General features: G+C 38.8%; 1 protein-coding gene across 7 annotated transcripts in view; it reads left to right on the forward strand.

Moving 5' to 3' along the window:
• nrxn2b (neurexin 2b) overlaps positions 1 to 20,848 on the forward strand; it is an 813,260-nt gene that overhangs the window by 119,755 nt on the left and 672,657 nt on the right. For all 7 annotated transcript variants that reach the window (XM_032584259.1, XM_032584258.1, XM_032584254.1 and 4 more), the window contains exon 3: positions 10,364 to 10,384. In XM_032584259.1, the coding sequence (XP_032440150.1) occupies positions 10,364 to 10,384 (21 nt within the window). The remainder of the gene's footprint in view (positions 1 to 10,363; positions 10,385 to 20,848) is intronic.

Below are 20,848 nucleotides of genomic sequence, written 5' to 3' on the forward strand. Positions count from 1 at the left end.
AGCTGTTGATTAAACTCCAACTGAAAAGGCAAGCCCTAAGCAATTTTTCATTCTTAAACTATTCATAAACTGTTCTTTTGTTTATTGTAGGCAAGACTAACAGGCTTGCCTACAATAACTAAATAGGCTCTTAAAAATCACACGTGAGTGCGTCATTGTCGGGAAGCGATTAACGGGCGCGGTAAACCGCCACCATCTGTCACCTTCAGCAGACATTTCATTCATTGCAAACTTAATTGGACTTTAACTTTTGTTTGTTTTAACATCACCTGGAAAGAAACTGACTAAACCTGGAGCGAGCTGGTGGAACTCAGACACAAGGCCTTGTCAATGTGCCTGTGGTAGCTTATTTACAACCGTATATAACCCAAATTAAAGAGGGGGGGTTTATGCTAAATCGACTTTTTTAAGCCTTACGTCATGTTATAATGTTACAACCTGATTAGAAACATACCTGGAGTGCTGCTTTGAGTCTTTCTAGCACGTTTGAGAAATCATTGAATCTCATGATTATGGAGATATGGCTTAAAACCAGTCAGATTTTTTCCATACCAATTCCCACTTTAAGAGATTCATTTTTCTCGCTTTTTTTTTCTTTTCTTTTTTTTTGTACAATTCAATAAGTACCTTTTATTTCAATCTTTGATATTTTTCAAGTTGGAGTTGTCTTAAAATTAATACTTTTTTCTCCTAATATTACAACATTATTCTGGGAATATTATCACTTTTTTTTCTCTTAAACATTGCAGTCAAAACAATAAGAACCCTAATCCCTAATCTAATATGCAGTTATAGGTTTTACCTGAATTCAAAGTCCTAATAAGCAAAAGCTGTAAAACCTGCTTGTCAATCAAGATGGCTGTCATAGGCTGAATCCCAAGGAGTGCCTTGGTAAAAAAAAAAAAAATCCCAACTTTCCAAAAGTTACATCTTCAAAATCCAATAACAGTTCATTTTATCGGCCAACCCTCACCACAACGGAGAAACATTGTTGTGATGACATGCTGAAGATGGAGTGTCAGAAAGAGTCGGCGCTTCTTAAAGAGACAAGAGGCTAATTTCAAGGCATCCGATGAACATTTACATTTTTTGTTTTTATAACTACTAAAGGTAACAGTTACCTGTTTGTGCTAGAAAATGGCACTATGTGCCTGGAAATACATAATAGCCCTTATTTAATGTTTGATTTGAAGGCAATTAGAGCCTTCTGGACAAACAAGTGATTGGTTGTTATAGGTATGTTTTTAAAGACAATGCAGAAGAAGCTTCTTCTGCTGGGGGGGGGAGTTGCCCCCCATTTAGTTCCGCCCCGGGTTTGACTGCAAATAAACAGTCCTTTTGTATTTTTTTTTCACTCAGCCTGGACGAAGTCTTAAAAAGAAGAAGAAGAAGGGTAAACACACAAACCTAAATTAGAATGCGGCAGCTGCATTCAAAGCTGCTGTCTAGTCTTTGCTGATAGCTCAAAAGCTTCTCCAAATAGACAGCAGCTTTAGATGTTGTGAACAGAGACCGTTTTTGAACAACCAATCATGTCATTACTTTCACAGCTTCTCCTTTTTAAACCTACTATTTGGCAAGTGTGTGTGAATTCTGCCTCTAAGACCTGTTCTAGCTGACTGGAAGAGGAAGAAAGCGTCTCTTTAACTGCGTGAACACCCACACTGTAATTTACTACCCTAAAAACATCACTCTTCTTTCATCTAATGTTAGTGTGTAATGAAATTGGCTGGGCTGCTTAAAACATGTTTCTGATCAATACCTCTGCACTCTTAAAGTCCTTATGTTTTTTGTTTTTTTTTGTTGTTTTGTTTTGTATTTTTCTATCAGGCATAATAAGGAGTAAGTACAGCTGATGACGGCTGGATGTTCTTGTACATCGAAGAGAGTGATGTACAGAACACGCCGTGCCTTTTAAAAGAGAGTGACGACTGACGCATTGTGCAATGATGGGAAGCTGAACAGAAAAGTCTCAAGATGGTGGGAGTTGTAGAAGTAGCTAAGTTTTAGAACATGATGAATAATGTGTTTGAAGAGAAGAAGGCAGTCAGGATCTTTGAGGAATTCTGATTTGTTTACGGCTACAGCAAGTTCATCAACGGTACAAGGTCATTTTGAGTCATTTTGGGAGTCTGTGATGGCCAGAGTACGAATATTTTGTTCTAGTCATTATAAAAGTGTCCATGCATTTTTAAAAGTCTTAAGTCTTAAAATGTTGTTTCTAAAATTAAAGACTTAAAATTACTTAAAACGTCTTAAAATTGCCTTAAATATGTTAATCGCAGATCTTAGTTTGTTTTTTTTCCCCAGGACTTTTTTGTTTGAGTCCTATCCAAACATCTTCATTGTGTTCTGTGACTAGCGGCTCCTAGGAACCAGCTGCTAACTCCCCCTTCTAGCCAGCTAGCTTTTTAGTCTCTATCATGGACGCAAAACCAGGCTGCGGCAAGTTCCCCCACAAGTCCTCCATATTTAGTTTTTTTCGGTCTTAAAAATCACTAACAAAGGTGGCATTAAAAAAGGTTTTGAAAGGTTAAATTTGTAAATCATTAACAATTGCTGCAATAAATCTATCGCTATTGGCATCTGTGATACTGGCCTTGTATTTACTTGGTACCACATTAGTACCAAAATATGCAGTATTACACACCTATCTGAGATGCTACTGGCTGGCATTTGTGGAGTACCCAACCGGGAGGGCCATTTCTTTTTTCTGTTTGGCTGTTTCTCCAAGAGCACAGATAAGGAAGGCTGTATAGCTTCTGTGATACAGCTAAAATGGCTTCCATTATTTGCATTAATGCATATGAAGACATATATTATTTCCAAGCTATTAAAATAGACTTTTTTTTTTCAAAAGAGAATCTTAAGTACTTGTAGATTTGAGCTATTTTAGCTAATTAACTTTTGTGGCGGTTCAGAATACCTGGACTGCACTGTAAGCAATTTCTGCCGGCAGGTTTTGTGCAAATGCTCCTGTCATTTTCTGCCAAAAGTGATTTTTTTTTCTCTAATTCATCTTTTGGCAATAAAAGAGGTATTTTTATTAAATTATTTTTGCCAAAATCACTTTTGGAAAAATACTTATTTTAGGACATTGACGACATGTTAAAGATTACTTAGTATCACAAAATAGCCACCGCTGGTTTTTCTTGGGGTGGTAAGGGTAAATTGTCATGTGAAACACCAATAGTAAAATGTTTCTTTGCTTTAATATCCATCCAACGATGTAGGCTTTCTAGTGCTCAGAGTTTTTGTCAGTATTCAGCGGGGGGGCAGAAAGTCCGTGTTCGGTGAAAATGCCAAAGATATCCCACTGATAATAGGTTTACCAGATCAGAATGCCAGGCCCCCATGAAACCATGTTTTTATTATATCCAAAGGAATGCTCCATTTCATCTGAGAGGATAAAGCTTTATATGCTGCTGCAATTTCCACCCTTTATATAAAACAGGCCACATCGTCTGCTGGCTTTCAGAAAACATTCAAAGAAATGTTGGTGTTCACTGACTGGCGTGGACACCAACTGTGTGCGCGTGTGTGTGCAAAGCAGGCCAGCTACACGTGGACGATATAAAGCACCACTTTGAATTGTTTTTATTTGTTGCTTTTTTTTCTGGAATCAGTTATTCTATTTCTTGGTACCCAGTGGGCTTGAATTACACCATCAGAAGACAGGAATGAGTAACTGTAGAAAGAGACGGAAAAAAGAAAGGTTGTCTTTTGCTTCTGTATTTTCTCTTTGTTAAATTATTACGTAAAGCCAATTTGCAGAACTTCATTTTAAAGTCGTAACAAGGCGTTCTCAGGCCAGCCGACAAACTTAAGGGCTAAAACTGACGGAATCAGTTCTCATTATCGCAGTTGAATGATAAAAAAAATCACGTCATCCGGCCTTATGTCGTTGCAAAGGTGACGAGCCGCCTTCTCTGTGCCAGCCTGTTGTATGATTGGTTTGAATTTCATGGTTGTGTTTTATTTAAGTGGAAAAGAAGAGCTACTCATCAGCCCAGACACCTTGTGGAGGAAAGTCATTTCGTAAACCACACTTCCTGAATCGGAGGTTCGACTGTCCTGTCCAGAAGCCCTTAATAAACCTTACTTTTGTGATGAACATTTTTTATTTCTCTAGGAATATTACACTGTAAGAATGCAAAGGACAAAAATACAAACCAAGACAGCCTTAAATTGGATTAATACTACTAATACTATCTGGTGTTTTTCTATTGTTTCTATAATTTTCGGACTATTGAGTGTGCCTGAATGTAAGCCACAACCACTAACTTTGGCAAGAAATTTTTTTTTTTTACTTATATCGGTCGTACTTGACTCTGAGTCTCAGGTGTCGGCTTTGTAATGTAACTTTTGGTGAAGAAGTACCATGAATCCTTTCTCCAAGTGCCGGCAACATGGCTGCTTTAAAAAAACTTTTAAATACAGTAGGCTACCAGGAAAAGTCATTGATTGCTATTTTCACATTCCTCCTGCACACTAAAACCACTGAAGTTGTGAATTTTCTTTTACATTATCGGATTATAAACAAAGTTTGTGCATATTTGTAATGGAAACACAGCTATTGTCAGAACCGAACAGCCAAACACACACACACTTCCTCTCTCTCTGTCACTGTTGTTCTCAGTATCATTATCGTCTCGACGCAAATTCGCCCTTCATCTTTTTGCTGTCCTCTTCATGCAGCCTTGTATTAAACACAGTGCAGTATTCAAAGCGTGTGAAAAAAGGTTGAGGTTTATAGTAGTTTTCTACCTTTTATATTTTTAACCTGATTGTCTTCAGTTGTCTTTGTTTTTACCCCACTATTCTCACTTTTTTTCATGAAACAAAAAAAAGCCTTTCCTTCCTCGTCAGCTCAGGTTTAACATGCCGACGTTGCTTGCACTGGATGTCAAAATATATTTTCTTAAAAAAAAAATCCATTTTACTCATCAGACACATCTGTTTTCTGAATTTAAACAGTAACAGTCGTTTGTTATATCGACTTTATGGTTTTCTCACTAAATCTCGTGTAAAAGCCCTGCAGTGTCAGCTTATTGTCTTTAGCTCATCATCCAGCTGAGCGGCTTGACTTTGACAGGAGAGTCGGGACCTTCACACTTGAAGTTATTACATTTGCCTGACCTCCCTCTGAAACCTGCCTTGCCATCAAAGCAAATGACTTGGACCACAGACGTTACTCTCCTGTTAAGATGGACGTTCATGAGAGTCAGGAGTTCTTCCAGGAAGTGGCTCGGTGGTGAAGTGCACCTCCGGCTCATTTCCCGTTCACGCAGGTTAACAAGCGGGGCTAACCTGGAGCTCTTCACCTCGGCTGCGTTGACGACTGACATGAAGAGCCAAATGCGCTCCGTTTGGCTTTCAGTAAAGACAGCGACTTTTTTTTTCTTCTGGGACTCATTTTAAAACAAAACGCCATAAAGAGCTACGTCAGTGACTTCATAACGTACTGCCATTTCAAGTTTTTCTATTCAGGCAGCACAGCAAAGCAGTGAAATCTGGAGATACGTACGTAGCAGTTCCGTTTGTTTTATTTAATATTATGTAAATGTTGGTAACAATGGCAACCACACTCATATGGTTGATCTTTTTCTGCTTTTAAAGGAACGGGGTATTAAGTATTTTCTAGGCACAGATACATTTTATAACATAATTAACTATGTTACCTTCAGTAGGTATGAAAATGAAATATATATCAAAAGTAACTTTAAAGAAATTTGAATTTGATGCCTTAAAATGATCCTCTGTCTCTTTAAGGAGCCCCCACCCTGTCCGACAGTCCCCCTGTCAATGTTTCCCCATTACACCATTAACCATTGTTAGAAGTAGTTTGTACGATGAGCTCAGCAGACGTGTAATCCCACCAGGCGTTTGCTAATTTCTGCTGCCGCTAGTCTGGCGGAGCTGAGCGGGGGGCGGCGGACGCTTCAAAGCTTTGGAGTTTGCTTTGTGCATTGGGGCTCCGTCATGTTTTAACAGCTGGGGGCCAACCCCAAACAGCACTGAGCACAAAGTTTGTTCTCTGCTGCATCAAACTTCACATTTGACAAAAAGCAGTCAGAGAAGCGTTGTTTGACTGAAAGCTGTCAAGTTCGGACATCCACACTGGATTGTGAGACGGAGAGATTCAGAATTGCTTCTCCGCTGCTCTGTCCATCCCAGCCTGTTGCAGATGTACGCTTTACCTCCATTGACAGCTCTCTGGTTTTGCCATGGCAGAGACGGTGACTGGAGTTTCAGAGCAGCTTGAGTTGCAATTAAGGCTACGCTCACTCTGCAACCTGAAGTCTTACTGCCAGCTGCATCTGATCATTTCAGGACAGTCTGAACAACACAGGTCGGATTTATTTCGAATGCGACCCAGGACACTCGAACTTGTGGTACTAAATCCGGTACGCATCTGATCTTTTTAAATATGACCTGAGTCCATATGGCCAGGTCGCATTCATCCCACCTGAACAAATGTCACTATTCTGCGTCCTGAAATGTGCCAGCAGGAAGAAAAACAACCACCATGGCGGACCATAAAGAGGATTAAATTGTTAATGAGTTGGCTCTGGTTGAATAACAACCACGGTCAACGTAGTTTCTGTTGACCGTGTCGTAGTGCCGTATATCGTTTTCACTTGTGCATTGATTGGCCTGGTCAGTCTGTGTCGCAGTCCTTGCAAAGTTTGAAGCGTGACAATCAAAATGGAATAAATCGATAATTGTGACGGAACAAAGAAGTGGCTTGGAGATGATTGACACACGGACAGATGAGATTCCCTGAGTTAACCCAGTGCGGGTTAACAACTCGTGAGATACGCTCCACCGTTAGCATCCATGGTTACTTCCGCAAACACTCAGCAGCACAAATAAAGGTAGCTTATATTAGAGCTCAGAACTGAAGTATAAGCATTATTTATTTGTTGTATCCCTGTCATTTATTTTCAACCTTTTATCACGGCTAAACTTTAACCTGTAGGTGGTGGTGTGTATCTTTTTCCATGCAGTTTTTACAGACTTCACATCGTCAGTGAGCGCTACTTGGCTCCTATAGAACTCAAATGTTATATGGTACATTATGCAAAGACATTCTGCTTCTGATGAATCTATTTTTTTTGGTTATGATTGGGTAAGTTGTGCTGCTTCCTACAGCATACAAACAGGGGGAGAGTGATATGGAAAAGGCTTATTTTAAATGCAAGCAGAGCTTTCTTCCCCTTGGTAAATCCACTAGTTAGCTTAGTGAGAGGATTAGGAAAGAAAAGTCTCTCAGTTGCCTCCGAAGCCCTTTGGGATTTATTGTTGAAGAAACTCAGCTTTCCCACTGCTTCCATCTGAATTCAGTTGAAATACTACACTTCTGTTCTCCTTACCTGAACTTTCTTCTTCTTTTTTTTTCGGTACTATGGCAGTACTTATGATTAATTGTGGCTATTGTATTATTTTTGTTTGGTTTATTTCAGAGGAAAATTTGTCTTCCCCTATGCATTCGATATTGCTAATTAGCTTAAATGTGTTGTATCATGGGCTACTCCGGAAGGCGCAAGGACAGAAATACTATATTCTCTTAAATTTACTCAAAAGTCGTGAGCAAAATCCGTGGAAAAGAAAATAATTCAAAAATTGTCTCCGTTCTCCAGAATCGCGGCGCAAAGTGGGCGCGCCCAAATTAGCAAACATTTCAAATATTTTTAAATGTTACAGAAAACGAGCTGTTTTAAACCTAATGCAGTGCTGTAACAGAAAACCTAATGAAGTGGGAGAAATGGCTGGAGGAACCTCTGCGTTTGGAATGCTGAGCTCCTGGTGTGTTTTGATAAAAGACAATGTGTTTGGCTGTGGCTAGCGGTTCACATTTTAGCACCTGTTCCACTCCCCAAAAAAACAACAACAAAAGAAACAGACACATTTTTCTCCACAATCAGTTGTGAATCACAAACTGCCCTGACAAGATGAGAATCCCGCTGGAGTTTGAAGCCAGTGGCTATTTGAAATCCACCCTAATGAAAAAGACCTCTGGGATAAAAACCAATGGGTTGTAAAGACAACAGGAAAATAAATTGGATAAAAACGACAACGCTTCAAAAAGTGAGGATCTCCTGCTTTCTGAGAGCAAAGTCCTCTCTGCTCTTTTTGATTTCAAGGCAGCTCAGATGTGAACTGTCGGGTTCAAGTCATCCTGTTAATGCCTTTCATTCATCAATTTATCATTTATATTTGCAGTTCTTTTAAACACACACAAAGAAACTACAGTAGAGCAGTCCAAGCCCAGCTTTCAATATAAAACAATAAAACTCTCCATCTGCATGCAATACGCAGGGGTAACACTTTATGTGATACATTTCAAAAAATACTATTGAGGAGTTTATTTGATCTGCTCAATAATATACCTAAACAATGTCAGTTTTATTGAAATAGTACACAGAAACATAACAAAAGGTATTGCAAGATTGCATTAATATAAGACAATAATGACTTTTTTGGGTGGGGGGGGCTGCTTTTGAGTAAAAGCAGGTCAATAATTGTGGTTCTAGTTTAATCATTTCTGTTTCTCAATTCTACAATTGATACATTAGGATACATTGGATGCCATCAGGCTCTTATCTATATTATTGGTGGATGTTCCTATCAATTAAAGATAATTTGAATGCGTGGCAGTTTGAAGGAATTCACTATTAAATCTGGAGAAAAGTTTATACATGATTGAAGGATGTGTTTAAGGTGTTTAAGAGGATCTATTGTCAGGAACTCGGCTTGTTGTGGCTGATCTGGTTGACCGACTTCGCAGCCACACGTCTTCTCCGGGGATTTGTTGAAGTCTTATCCTCACAGCTCCACTTATCATAAAATCTTAATGTTAAAAGCAAGTGGAAGAATGCTCCGGTCATATTAACGCGTGGAATTCTGCTTTCTACTTTTTTTTTCTTTCTTTTTTTTACCCATTTATTTATTCATGCATTGGAGGCGGCATGATGTGGGGTATTTCTCATACCCCACATCATTTCCAGTTTTTTTTAATTTTTTTTTATGTGTCCCCGGGACACAAATTCCCGTGAGGATACCACATGCTGCTTCCATCAGACTGACTGAAATTCTGACTTCAAGACTCTGAACTAGTGCAGAGCTGGGTTAACAGTGTTTCATGAACACCAAAAGACCCTTACACACACACACAGACGCCCACACACCGAAAGAGAGAGCAAGATCAAAATGCCAAAATCTCCACAGGGACATATTGTCAACTTCCATTTTTTGGTCCCTTCTTATCTCCAAACATGGCCCTTTTAGTGTGGCAGGCGGCTTTAATTTTCTGCCGCTGAGCGATGGCTTCATGAAGTAACCGCAGTGCTGTTGTGTGCTGATTGTTGTAACACCGCCTTGCTTTCTTAACACAATAAAAAAGTCGGAGTAGTACCTTTTAGGGGTTGGTGATATGTTCTTAACGTAATGTCACACTTTGTAGCGCTATTGTGTAAAAGTGCCGATAAGAACCTTTATTTCTTTTTTTTTAGCTAACTGTAAAGCACAGAAGTCAGCCTAACGCAAATGCTGCACTTTAAAACCATGCGCATCACTTGTAATACGCTTGTTTAGGACACGAGTCACATAAACGTGTGATTTGTGTCGGTAAGCTACGGAGCTCATCTGGTGACATGGGAGAAAAAACTGATGTGGCCATGGCTTAATAACTCCAGGAAATGACTTATTATTTTTTTGTGATTTACTTAATTATAACAACTGGTAATTAAGTGGTGGCCACAAATGAAACGAATTTGTTGACACAAATGAAACGAATTCGCTACAAATTAAAGGCCACGAATTCGTCTCTAATCTGGTGACATGGCAGAAAAAAAATCAACCCACGGCCGCGAGTTGTCGTAATTTAGTTCTCACCAACTAAATAAGCCGTTCCCATGAGACAGTAAGTCGTGCCCACAACCTAAACAAGTGTGGACGCACTAAGCTGCACACATTAACTGCATTTTTATTATATTTTCAAATGTATTGCTTTGTGTCGACACACTCTTTGAACAAACAGTGAAGAAAATAGTAATATTAACAATCGCGACAATACAGAGTTTAAACAACATTGATTGGAATTTATTATGACGACAATAAATCAAAATCTCGTCACTAGAAATTCATTTCCATAAATGATAAATGGTGCGATAAATGCCCATCCCGGCTACGTACCTCAGCTCGTACTGGGAATCGGTGTGGTCACGGCTGGTTGACGGTCACACGTATTTACTGTTTGATTGATATTTCTTTAAAACAGTCATGAGTTTGGAAGACGATTTGACTTGTTTTCTGTTTTTTTCTCCCCCTCTTTTTCATGCATTTCGTTTGGATCCCGAAGCTGAAGAGTATGCTGTGGAAGGTAAGACCGATGCTTTTCTCCTCAGGCAGTCTGATTGCACTCCCCACTGCTGTCATGGCTGCTGATGCTGGGTGCTCGTTAATAATCTCTGCAAAGGTGGCATTGTCAGTTTGGACTGCGGTTTATAGTGACTTCCAGGGGGCCTAAATTCAAGTTTCTGAACGAGATAAAAGGGATACATTTGCAATCATATCGATCCCTTTTTATCTGGTGTTCTTTTTTTATTATTATTATTATATGGTTCTTTATTTTTGACTTTTTAAATATTTTTTTGTCTCCAATTTATTTATTTATTTTTTGGTTGTGATCCGTTTACAAAGATGCAAAACCGTAAATCGCACGCAGGTGTATTGACGTCAGCAGTGTTTCATCAAAAATAACAAGAAAACTTGAAATTTAGAGATCAACTCTTTTTACTTTCTTTCCCTTATTCTCCTCCCCTCAGAGGTGAACAAATGCTTTTAGCTGGGGCCCCTGAGGGACGCCCTAAGCCCTTAGGCCAGGCACTAAGCCTGAGCTGGATAGAGGAGAATTAATGGATAGATCAGTCTTCACTTGTATGTCTGTAGACACTTGCCTGTTTCACCTCTGCAGCTGAGGAGCCTCAACTGTTTAAGGGAATGCGGGTGTTAGTTACGTAGCGTCAGAGCTGGCGTCTCGCTGTGCTTGCATGGCTTGGCACTTGAGAGATGGGAACTGACAAATGTCATCGAGTTTTGTTGCTAAATTATAATAAATTTTTTTATTGCGGTCAGGTATCTTGGGTTTAAACATAAAGATTGAATCTATGAGGAATGTTAGCAGTGTTACTGCTAACACAGCCTTCTTCCAATCCAGGCTGCTGTCGGTTGTGATGCTACATACGGTACAGTCTGCAGATAGCAAGTTACGTATCTTAATTTCATTTTTTCCTTCACATGTGCAGTTCACTTACTTATAGGGAGTCTATCATTAGCTGCGTTTCCATTACAAATGTACGCAAACCTTTGTCGATATTCTGCTGATGTCGAAAAAACTATTTTGCAACCACTGTGTTTCCGTAAGATAAGAAATTAAATTAAAATCACACGTGAATGAGCTTGCTCACGCGATAAGTCATTAAAAATCACGGCAGCGACGGATCTGAACAGTTAAATGAGATATATTCATAATTCAGCCATAACGCTGGCGCTCGTTATGTATCAGCCAATCAGAGGAGACTTCGGCATCTTATTTAGGAGTTGGAGTGACAAGCCCTGCCTACTTGGGAGTGGCTATGTATGCGCCGTTTTGGGGAAACTGTAGTCGGCCATTTTACAGAAGAGCTATGGATTCAACATCCTGAGTGACACAGCTTTTTAATCATTGTGATGCTGTGAGAGCTCTGGTGGAGCCGGCTGCTCATTGTCTGGAAAACAAAACAAAACAAAAAAAAAAATCATCCTCCCACTACTTCCTGTCGTCGTTTTTACTTTACTGCCAGTAGTAGCATGGCAGTTTTGCGAAATACATCTGTTTTGATGCAGAAGAAGAATCGCCTCATCCTATCACAAAAATCTTTTTATGGGAAAATGTGCCTTTTCAAAATTGGCACGTTTCTATTAATTGAATTTATTTTCATAACTTCAATTTGCACAATTCAATGGAAACACAACTAATGAGTGAGTAGGAATTTTTTTCCCCATTTGGTCTATGATCAGTAGACAAGTCTATTAGTTTCTGTCATAAAGCATTGTCAAATGGAAGTGTTACCTGTCTAGATTAGCTGATATTTTAGTTAACCTTTATCTGTTTTATGAAAAGATCAGACTTTTTTAATGAAAGTTTAGTTTAGTTTAGTCTCTAAGACTAAACTCATGAATGTTTCTGAGTTTTCCATTGTGGCTCTGTCTTTAGGGTTTTCTTGAGTCTGTGTTCAGTGTGATTGGGTGGCTGCAGGGTGGAAGACCGGCACCGACTGATAATGCAGAGAGAATGCAAAAGCCAAGAAGTGGCAGAAGACCAAGGAGAGTGGATGTGAATGATATATTCACAGTTCATGGTGTGCTTGTGACATGTTGCTGGTTTTAGTGGCAAGCTTGAAATGCTTTGATTGTTTCACGGATAAATACGCGGACAAACGTGTTGTACTAAGAGGACTGTGGTCAGAATATCAGTAGTTTTATTTTGTAAGCACTGTTATTTTTTCTCATTGCTTTGTGTTCTTTCCTTGGGTAAAAAAAAAAACTGAAAGTCATGGCAGTAGTTTAACTGGCTTATGGCAGTGACGTAGGCGTATTGTGTCTGCAATGGGGTACTTGCTTTAAAAAAGAGAGACGCTTAAAAAAATGAGACGCTTCAATTTTCTGAACCGTCTACAAGTGTTGGAATACTGGTGAGGTTTTGTGTTGGAAAAAGAGAGGAGAAGTTCAACATGGTGCAAGATGATGCGTTAATTTAAGACTACTCCGCAACCAGCAGTGGCTACTTCTTTTTAAACTAGAACCAATAAAAAATGCTCAAGGTAGTAAAAAAAATGGTGGTATGTTTATGCTTGGTGTCACACTAGATTACTCTGTCAAAAGAACACATCACTGCATCAGATTGTCTCTTGCTTTGTATGCCAACCATTTTATCAATTCAGTTTTCTTGTGACCAGCCTAGGTATGCTCAAAGGCTAATGCTAGCTTAGCTGTGCTAATAAACAGCAGAAGAAATGGGTAAACCAGTGAGTGACCCGTCTAGGTATGTTAGTTGTAAGCCTCTCCAGTGCTAGCAGTAGCCTATTTGTGCTAATGAATGGCAGAGGAAATGGGCAAACCAATGAGTGACCAGCCTAGGCATGCTAGTTGCTAGCCTGTCCAATATTAACACAAGTGAATAGCTTCCTTCTCATCTGCCAGCACCAGCCGTTCAGTTGTCGGTGTCAGTTGCTCAGCTACTGGTGTCTGCCTTGTCTTCAACCAGTCAGTTGTTGGCTTCAGAATAGTTATAGCCGCCAAGAAGTACAGTAAGTAGCCACTACTGGGGGCGCAATAGTCTTATTTTTGACCCTAAAACTGCCCCATAGTTGAAACGATCTCTTCCATCGAGCATAATGGGCAAGAACCATATTCCTGATTCCAAAGTCTCCCTGCCTGTCTTCTCACATATAGCATAAGTACACTGTTTATTCCAGTGCATAGGTACAGTTTGGTCCATGACCATGAACATGGATAAGAGGAAAATAAAATTCTGGGTACAGGGACAAGATGATAGATTTAGTGACCAGCTGCTGTGTTTGAGTGAACAATGTCCTGAGCTGCCCACACTGATCTTAATCAATCTGGTCAAGGCTAATGATCTTTTCTTTCCAAACCATGCAGGCCTCCAACTTAATCTTCCTCTCCAGGGGAGAGAATAACTGATTTTTCCGCAGAACAACAGACAGAGGCTGACGTCGCAGGGATACGGGATTATTTATTTAAGTGGAGCCTGTAGACTCAAGAGATTACTTTGGATCATCCAAACCAGATTATGAAATTTGTTCTTATTTTGGCGAGGATAAATAAAACAGAACAATAGGCAAAACTGTTCCTATTTAAGTATACATGTTTGTGTGCATGTGTATAAAGCAGATATTAAATGTAGTGATTTCATGTAATCATATCAGCCTGGTAGTAACCTAGATTTTTTTTCCCTATAACAACTAATACTCATAAAGCTTTATTTGCATGCTAAAAATGTTGGTGTTTACTTCACAGCAGTTACTAAAAGGAAATACATTTTTGCCCTATAAACTGGTGAATTCAGTTATTATTGAAATAACACATAAATGATAATATTAGAGAATAAGTGACATTTCATTCTAAAAGGGAAAAAACATGAGATAATTCAGTCACTTAACAGAGCTAAAGAGTCGTGACTATCTGGTCCTATGCCCAGTGAGTGGTTCGGCCTGCACACTTCCTTATAGATGGCAACTTTTATTTTGATGGTCCTTTCGTATGTGAAGGGTTAGGGTAGGTGAACAAAGAAGTGACATTAGTTATGATTCTTTTTGGAATCTTAGATGCTAAACTTGTGGATGTTGTGTATAGTTATACTTCAGGAACCAAGTGTGTAATAAAAAAAATTATATATACATATATATACTGTACATATATATATACTTTGTATATATATATATACTGTATATATATACTGTATATATACAGTATGTGGTTGCATAACCAAGCCTAACCTAGCTAAACGTCTAGACAAAGAGAAAATACAATAATAGGATGTCAAGTAAGACATCCTATTAGGAACAAAACTGATTGCTTTGTTCCTGAAACAAAGCAATCAGTTTCAGGAAGATAAACGTTTTAAACGTAGCAAACCGAAAAGGCTGGATTACAGATACACGCGGTGACCTTGTTGGAAAAAGGAAAACTGGACCAATGGGAGGGAGGATAAAATGGCATCTCCCTTTGCCGCTCGCAAATTGCTCATACTGTTCAAACCGTAGGGGGGCTTCCTTTGTGTACCCTGCTTTTTGCCAGATGTTGGGTTGAGATTAAATCTCTCAGGTCCAACCATGCCAGATACTAGTTCCAATGCTCACACAACTCTCATTTTTTTCTTGCGCATGTTTGTCTTTGTCATAACTCATACTTGAGCAATGAAACGGGCAACTTTTTTTCTTTTTTGAGAAACTCTAGCTTTTTCAGTACCAGAACATGAATTATGTTGTATTATATTCTGCTTCGATGCACCATACGTATATCAGAGATCTCAAGAGATTTTGCTATATGAAAATATAAATATATTCCTGTTGTCAAGGACTTCTCCAGATGGTGAAAGAGAGACTGTAAGAAAATGTTGCAATACATGACAACTGACTAATGAAACTGTGGTTGCCATCTTATTTTAGTTTTTATAGTTAAAAATCTGGAAGACTAATCATCGGTTTTACAAGTTAATTTCCTGGGCTTGTAAATCCTTGTTCTGATTTTAAAACACTAAAAAGTCATTTTTTTGATGCTTATTTTAACCCCTAGGCACAAAACTGAGGAGTTCTAAAATAGTTATGACTCTTAAGAGCATTTGCTCAATGTCTAAAATATTTGGTCTGGTCAAACATGACTTGGATAATTCCACAGCTAAAGAGTTAAAATTCAGTGTGTAAAGCCATGTGTCTATGTGTGGAAGTAGGGTGGTAGGAACCAATCTGTAGTGAGCTGCTGTGTAAATGGGGACAATGGAGATGATGCACAGCTGGTGAGGTATGGAAGAACTCCAACATGTGCCAAACAGAAAAGTGTGGCTCTCTGTAAAACAAAGACATTTCCAACTACTAGAGAGGCAGCCGGTAAGGAAAGAAACTTTTAAACATACAAACACTGTTGGACATTGTTGTTTCTAAGATAGTGCTACTGCTAATGCTGGTACAGAGCTAATTGCTTGGTAGGGTGTGGCCCAAACACCCTACCAAGCAAAAAGCAAACAGTTTTTTGCTTGGTGGCTCATTAAACCCATAATGAGGATGTGCCTAGTGTATATTTATAGCTTCTTAAAGTAACTGGAATTCTTCTTAGTTGATTTCTGTGAAAGAGTATTGTATGGAAGTGTTATATATGGATTTTAAGCACAGCCATAATTTTTGAGAAGTTTAGTGCTGTTGATGAAAATTGATTTCCTGAAGTTAACGGTCTTTTGTCATTAACAGGTCAAGCATAGACTATTTAAAATCCAGTCGTGTGTTCTGTCTGCGGTATTTGTTGAAGGTTTTTTGTCTGAAAACATCGTGATAAAACGACTGAAAAATACCTTTAGCTTCCTGCCTGAAAATAAATGGTAAAAGGAAGAAAGAAAGTTTGGTGATTGAGCGGAGTCCGGGTGATAGAAGTCTTTTTTTTCTTCTTTTTTTTTTTTAGATGTCTGTCCCTTTCAAGTGCGGAAGCATGATGAAATAACCTGACAATATGTAAAATTGTACACTTTTGGTGAAAACAACAGAAGGCCATTTCTCTGCTGTTTGTAGCGTTAGGAACACCTTATATAAAGGGAACTACTGTTTTCTCATCCAGGCTCTGACTCAAATGTAGACTAATCTGATACTACATGACTTGAAACATGTATGGAAAAATGAAACCTTCATTCTTAACTACCGAAAACACATAAATTGGGCTAAACACATAAACACAATATTTTGTATTGTTGACCTTTGTGGTTCAATCTTGATGGATTTTTCTCTAGAATGCAATTCCAAGATATTGACGGAAGATTTGCCTACCTGCATATGTTTTTGTAGAGCACATTGGAAATATTTGACAATGGAGATTGGGAAGTTTCAATACCTAGGCAATGCTACTAGTCCAGTTGTTGCTCTGCAAAGCAACCAAACTAGGAATGCCTTCATTTTCCTTGAACTGATTGGCTGCTGCTGATGGTAGCTACTGGAGTAGTGCTAAGACAGCTTTAGACTGTACGTATTGATGCATGTTAAGGTATATTTGGTGTTTGAACTATTAAAATAGGCATTTATAAGTATTTTTAAAGGGGATGCCAAGTATTCTCAAACTTCAGCCATCCACGGTTGGTTGTGGCCTCTCATCCTGGAGAAAACCAGAGGTCTACTTTGTCATGAGGTCTCGTTAACTGAAAATAGACTCACACTTTTGCTTACAATATCAAATGATTTGCTCACTGTACAATCTGACTCGAACAAAATACTAGTTACAAAACTAACATTTGTAACTTAGCACCAGGAGGGCATTTTGTGTAAAGATGTGTTTACGACCATCCACAGAAACATGGAGGTTTGCCTGGTTAAGAAAATATCGTAATAAATAAGCAAATGCCTTCCCGTAAGCAATTGCAATTTATAAGATTGTTGTCAACTGAACTTATTCTTTCAACTTTTGAGTTGGGTGAGGTGACAAAGGTACTTCCAAAACGAGTCGCCCTCTATAGGAGTGTTGGGTAAATTGTATTTTTAGTAATTATCAAATATTTGTTGTATCATGTAGCCTTGTAGTTACATTTAGATAATGTTTCTGTGTGCTAAATAACTTTGATTCCATCCTGAGATTTCCCTGGGAAATAGGGGTGACAGCTACTCTCAGCAGCTGTTGCCCTGCAGGACTTCCTACAAGACAGAGGTGTTAATTGCTCCCAGCAGAGTTTTACATGCCTGACAATAAACTCTGCTCTGTGCTTCTTTGTGATACAAAGCCGTTGCTTTGAAGCTATGCAACGTGTCTTATTCAACGCCGTTCTTGGAGCAAAAGGGATCTAGAGTATAGATAACATGTGTCTAGAAGTGAATGTTATTTAGCGCTGCAACCATGTGATGAATGTTTTGACCCCACCCCATAGAGTTGCAGCGCCCCTTGTGGCAGGGTTCCTAAAGAGAAATAAAAAGAGAGGAACAGACAGATGTGTTTCAGAGCGGTTGGAGATTTGTAACTGGAAGCATCTCTCTGCTCTCCTCGCGAGTATAAAAGAATCTAACTCTCTTGTCTTTCCTGTATTTGTTTAAATTGTCTTTAATAGGTATTTAGACCTGACAAGGAGACAACTATATAGTCTAAATCCTCCGTGAGATTTTTTTTCGCTGCTCTCCAAAGTAAAGTTCCTCTGATTATTGTCCACTCCTGGTCACACACAAGCTTATTAAATAAAATTTAATGAAAGCGGATCATGGCGACAAGAGACTATCCAATTAATCATGTTTCATGGTATAATTGTTCACATTGTTTTTACAAAGTGGAGGTTTTGATAACACTTAAATGCTTATTCAAATGTGGTGTTTCTCTTCTAACATAAAAGTAAGTCTCAGTTTTTATTTTTTTTTTTGTTTTACTGACTCCAGCCAAAAACACAGTCATCCTATTTTCTGCCTGTTTTTGATCTCCACGTCTGTCAGTCAGGTTTTATTTCTACTTTTGTTCAGGCCATCGTCCATTTTATTCTGGGTTTTCCTCCTCCTTCGTGTCAGGCAGCTCTACGTTTCTCGTCTTGCCGCAGTCCGTTGGCCACATTTCCATCCTTTCCTTCCATATGTTGCCTCCGTTCCCGTTCCTTTGCTGCGAGTTGCGCTTTGAGGCTGAGCTAAGAGGCGTATTGCAGAGCTTCTCGTGGGGAGTTTTTTTTTTTTTTATGGCTGTGGAGTGGACAGTGTAATGAAGCTTTAATGAATTAGAGGGGAGCAGGGGTTTAGGGGCTGGTGCCTACCATGTGTACTTAACAGGATGACATGTCCTTTTATCATTTGTTTCCCCTGTGCTCTGATGCTGCTCAATTGCTAAACTATCAGAATATACGTAAAGGAAAACAAATATAAGACTTCAATCCTAAATTCAATGCTTGTGAATGCTTCTACAAGCCCTTAAGATTTTACACAGAGCTTTTTAAATAAAAAAGTCAAAGAAGGTGATTAACCTGAAATAACTGTGCGTCAAAGTGAAACCAGGCCCAAAGGAATGGGGATTATGAGGCCAGTGTAATCACGGCAGCACTTTAGTAATTCCTTCTCCCTTTGCATCCTTAGTCAGTTTCACTTTGTGTTGAAACACAGACACACTTGTCTTTAGGAAATGTCCATACCTTGTACTTTTTTAGTTATGAGGAACTCAAATGTTACAATTGTATTTCTTGTTTTTTTTAAAATCTTAATCCACACTCTGTCCTGAAATGACAAAGTTAAAACAAAAACCCATCCATTCATCCATCCAATTTTTTTTAAATATCTGCTCATCCTTCACAAAGTGTTTCAAATAAACCAAAACTACAGTCAAAAAACCACCTCAGTCAAATTTTTTATTGAAAAAAAGGTTTTTTTGGTTGTTTATTTTTTATTTTGCGTGTTTCCATTATTCAAATTTGGTTTTTTGTTTTTTTTTTTTATGTCTGGCTTAATACTGACATTATTCTAGGACTGAAGCAACTAAACCTGAGTTGTTATTGGCTGTATGTTGAATAATTTTTCTCTGGAAGGTTAAACTTACAGCGAAAACCTTTTTTTGCTTTTGTTTTGTTCGTTTTATATATTCGAATATCAATGGTATTCTCTGAAATTCTACTTAATTCGATGGTTAAAGAGATTTGTCAAATTCTCTGAAGTTTAAGTAGTTGTTGAAGCCAATTAAGAGTCTTCTTGCTTCATAGTAAACACTCTGCTGCTCAGCATGGGCTTCTTTGGAGATAATTCAGTATTTAGGAGAGAAAATTCAAGCTGTTTGTTTGCGGCTGTCTTTGTTGGTTGAGTCCCACGCCCTCTGCCTCTCAACAGTCTGTAGTTCAGATTTAACACCTCTGCTGCTGGATGTGAGTATAATCTCAAAATGATCATTCTGATCCTTACCATGTAGAAATACACAAAAAAATTAGATTAAATAATTTCATTTGTTGAAGAGGTTTGTTTTTGATGGGATATTAGACAAGCTTCATCTCCCAAAAAATGACAAAACCATGTACAACGAACATCAGGCTTTTACTTTTACAACTCTGTTCTTCGTGGAAGTTAGGAACCACAGCCGTCTATGAAAAGCTAAGATCTGTGGATCCTTTAAACTTCCTGTGGAAATGATTATAATTACCGTATTTTCTGCACTATAAGGCGCACCTAAAAACCTTCAATTTTCTCAAAAGCCAACAGCTCGCCTTATAATCCAGTACGCCTTATATATGGACCAATATTGAGCCACAACAGGTCTCGCAAATACGGTAAGCAGCCGCCGACTTCATTTTCCCCCGTAGAAGAAGAAGCGCGTGGTGCACGCTGGGTTTTGTGTAAAGACCCCAAAATGGCTCCTATTAAGAGACACGCTTACGACGCAGAGTTTAAGCTCAAGGCGATCAGTCACGCAGTAGAACACGGGAATAGAGCAGCAGAGAGAGAATTTAACATGAACGAATCAATGGTGCGGAAGTGGAGGAAGCAACAGCTGTTTATTCATTTTGGGAATGAACGGAGTTTTCAGAACGCTGGTTTGTAATCTTAATAAAGTTTAACTGACCTATCTTACTATTTTGTTGACGTTCCCTTTAGCGCAGCTTCATCTAATGGATGCATAACGTAACCCCAGCCTCTACTGTAGCCTCTATTCTATGTGCCTTATAATGCGGTGAGCTTTATATATGAAAAAAGTTTTAAAATAGGCCATTAATTGAAGGTGCGCCTTATAATGTGGTGCGCCTTATAGTGCGGAAAATACGGTACCCATTTTAAAAACACCATGTTGACCTTAATATGCTTTAACACACACGGTGGAAGCCTTCCTAGCACTAGCACAGAAGCTAATGTCTACGTTCTGATCTCTGCCAATCAGCGGCAAGGAAAAAGAATGCTGCTCCTGGATTGGCTGCTTTGCAAACCCCAGCCAGTAGCGAGAGGGGTAACATTGTGTCAAAGTATTACAGCTTTCCAACCTGTAATGTCTTTTTGACAAATCAGTCAATACAATAAATATGTAATAAATTTGGAATCCACAAATACTGATCCACAAATAGACGACGCTCTGCTGTTGTTGGAGAGCAACA

This window comes from Xiphophorus hellerii, chromosome 14 (genome assembly GCF_003331165.1).
Source record: "Xiphophorus hellerii strain 12219 chromosome 14, Xiphophorus_hellerii-4.1, whole genome shotgun sequence".
NCBI lineage: Eukaryota > Metazoa > Chordata > Actinopteri > Cyprinodontiformes > Poeciliidae > Xiphophorus > Xiphophorus hellerii.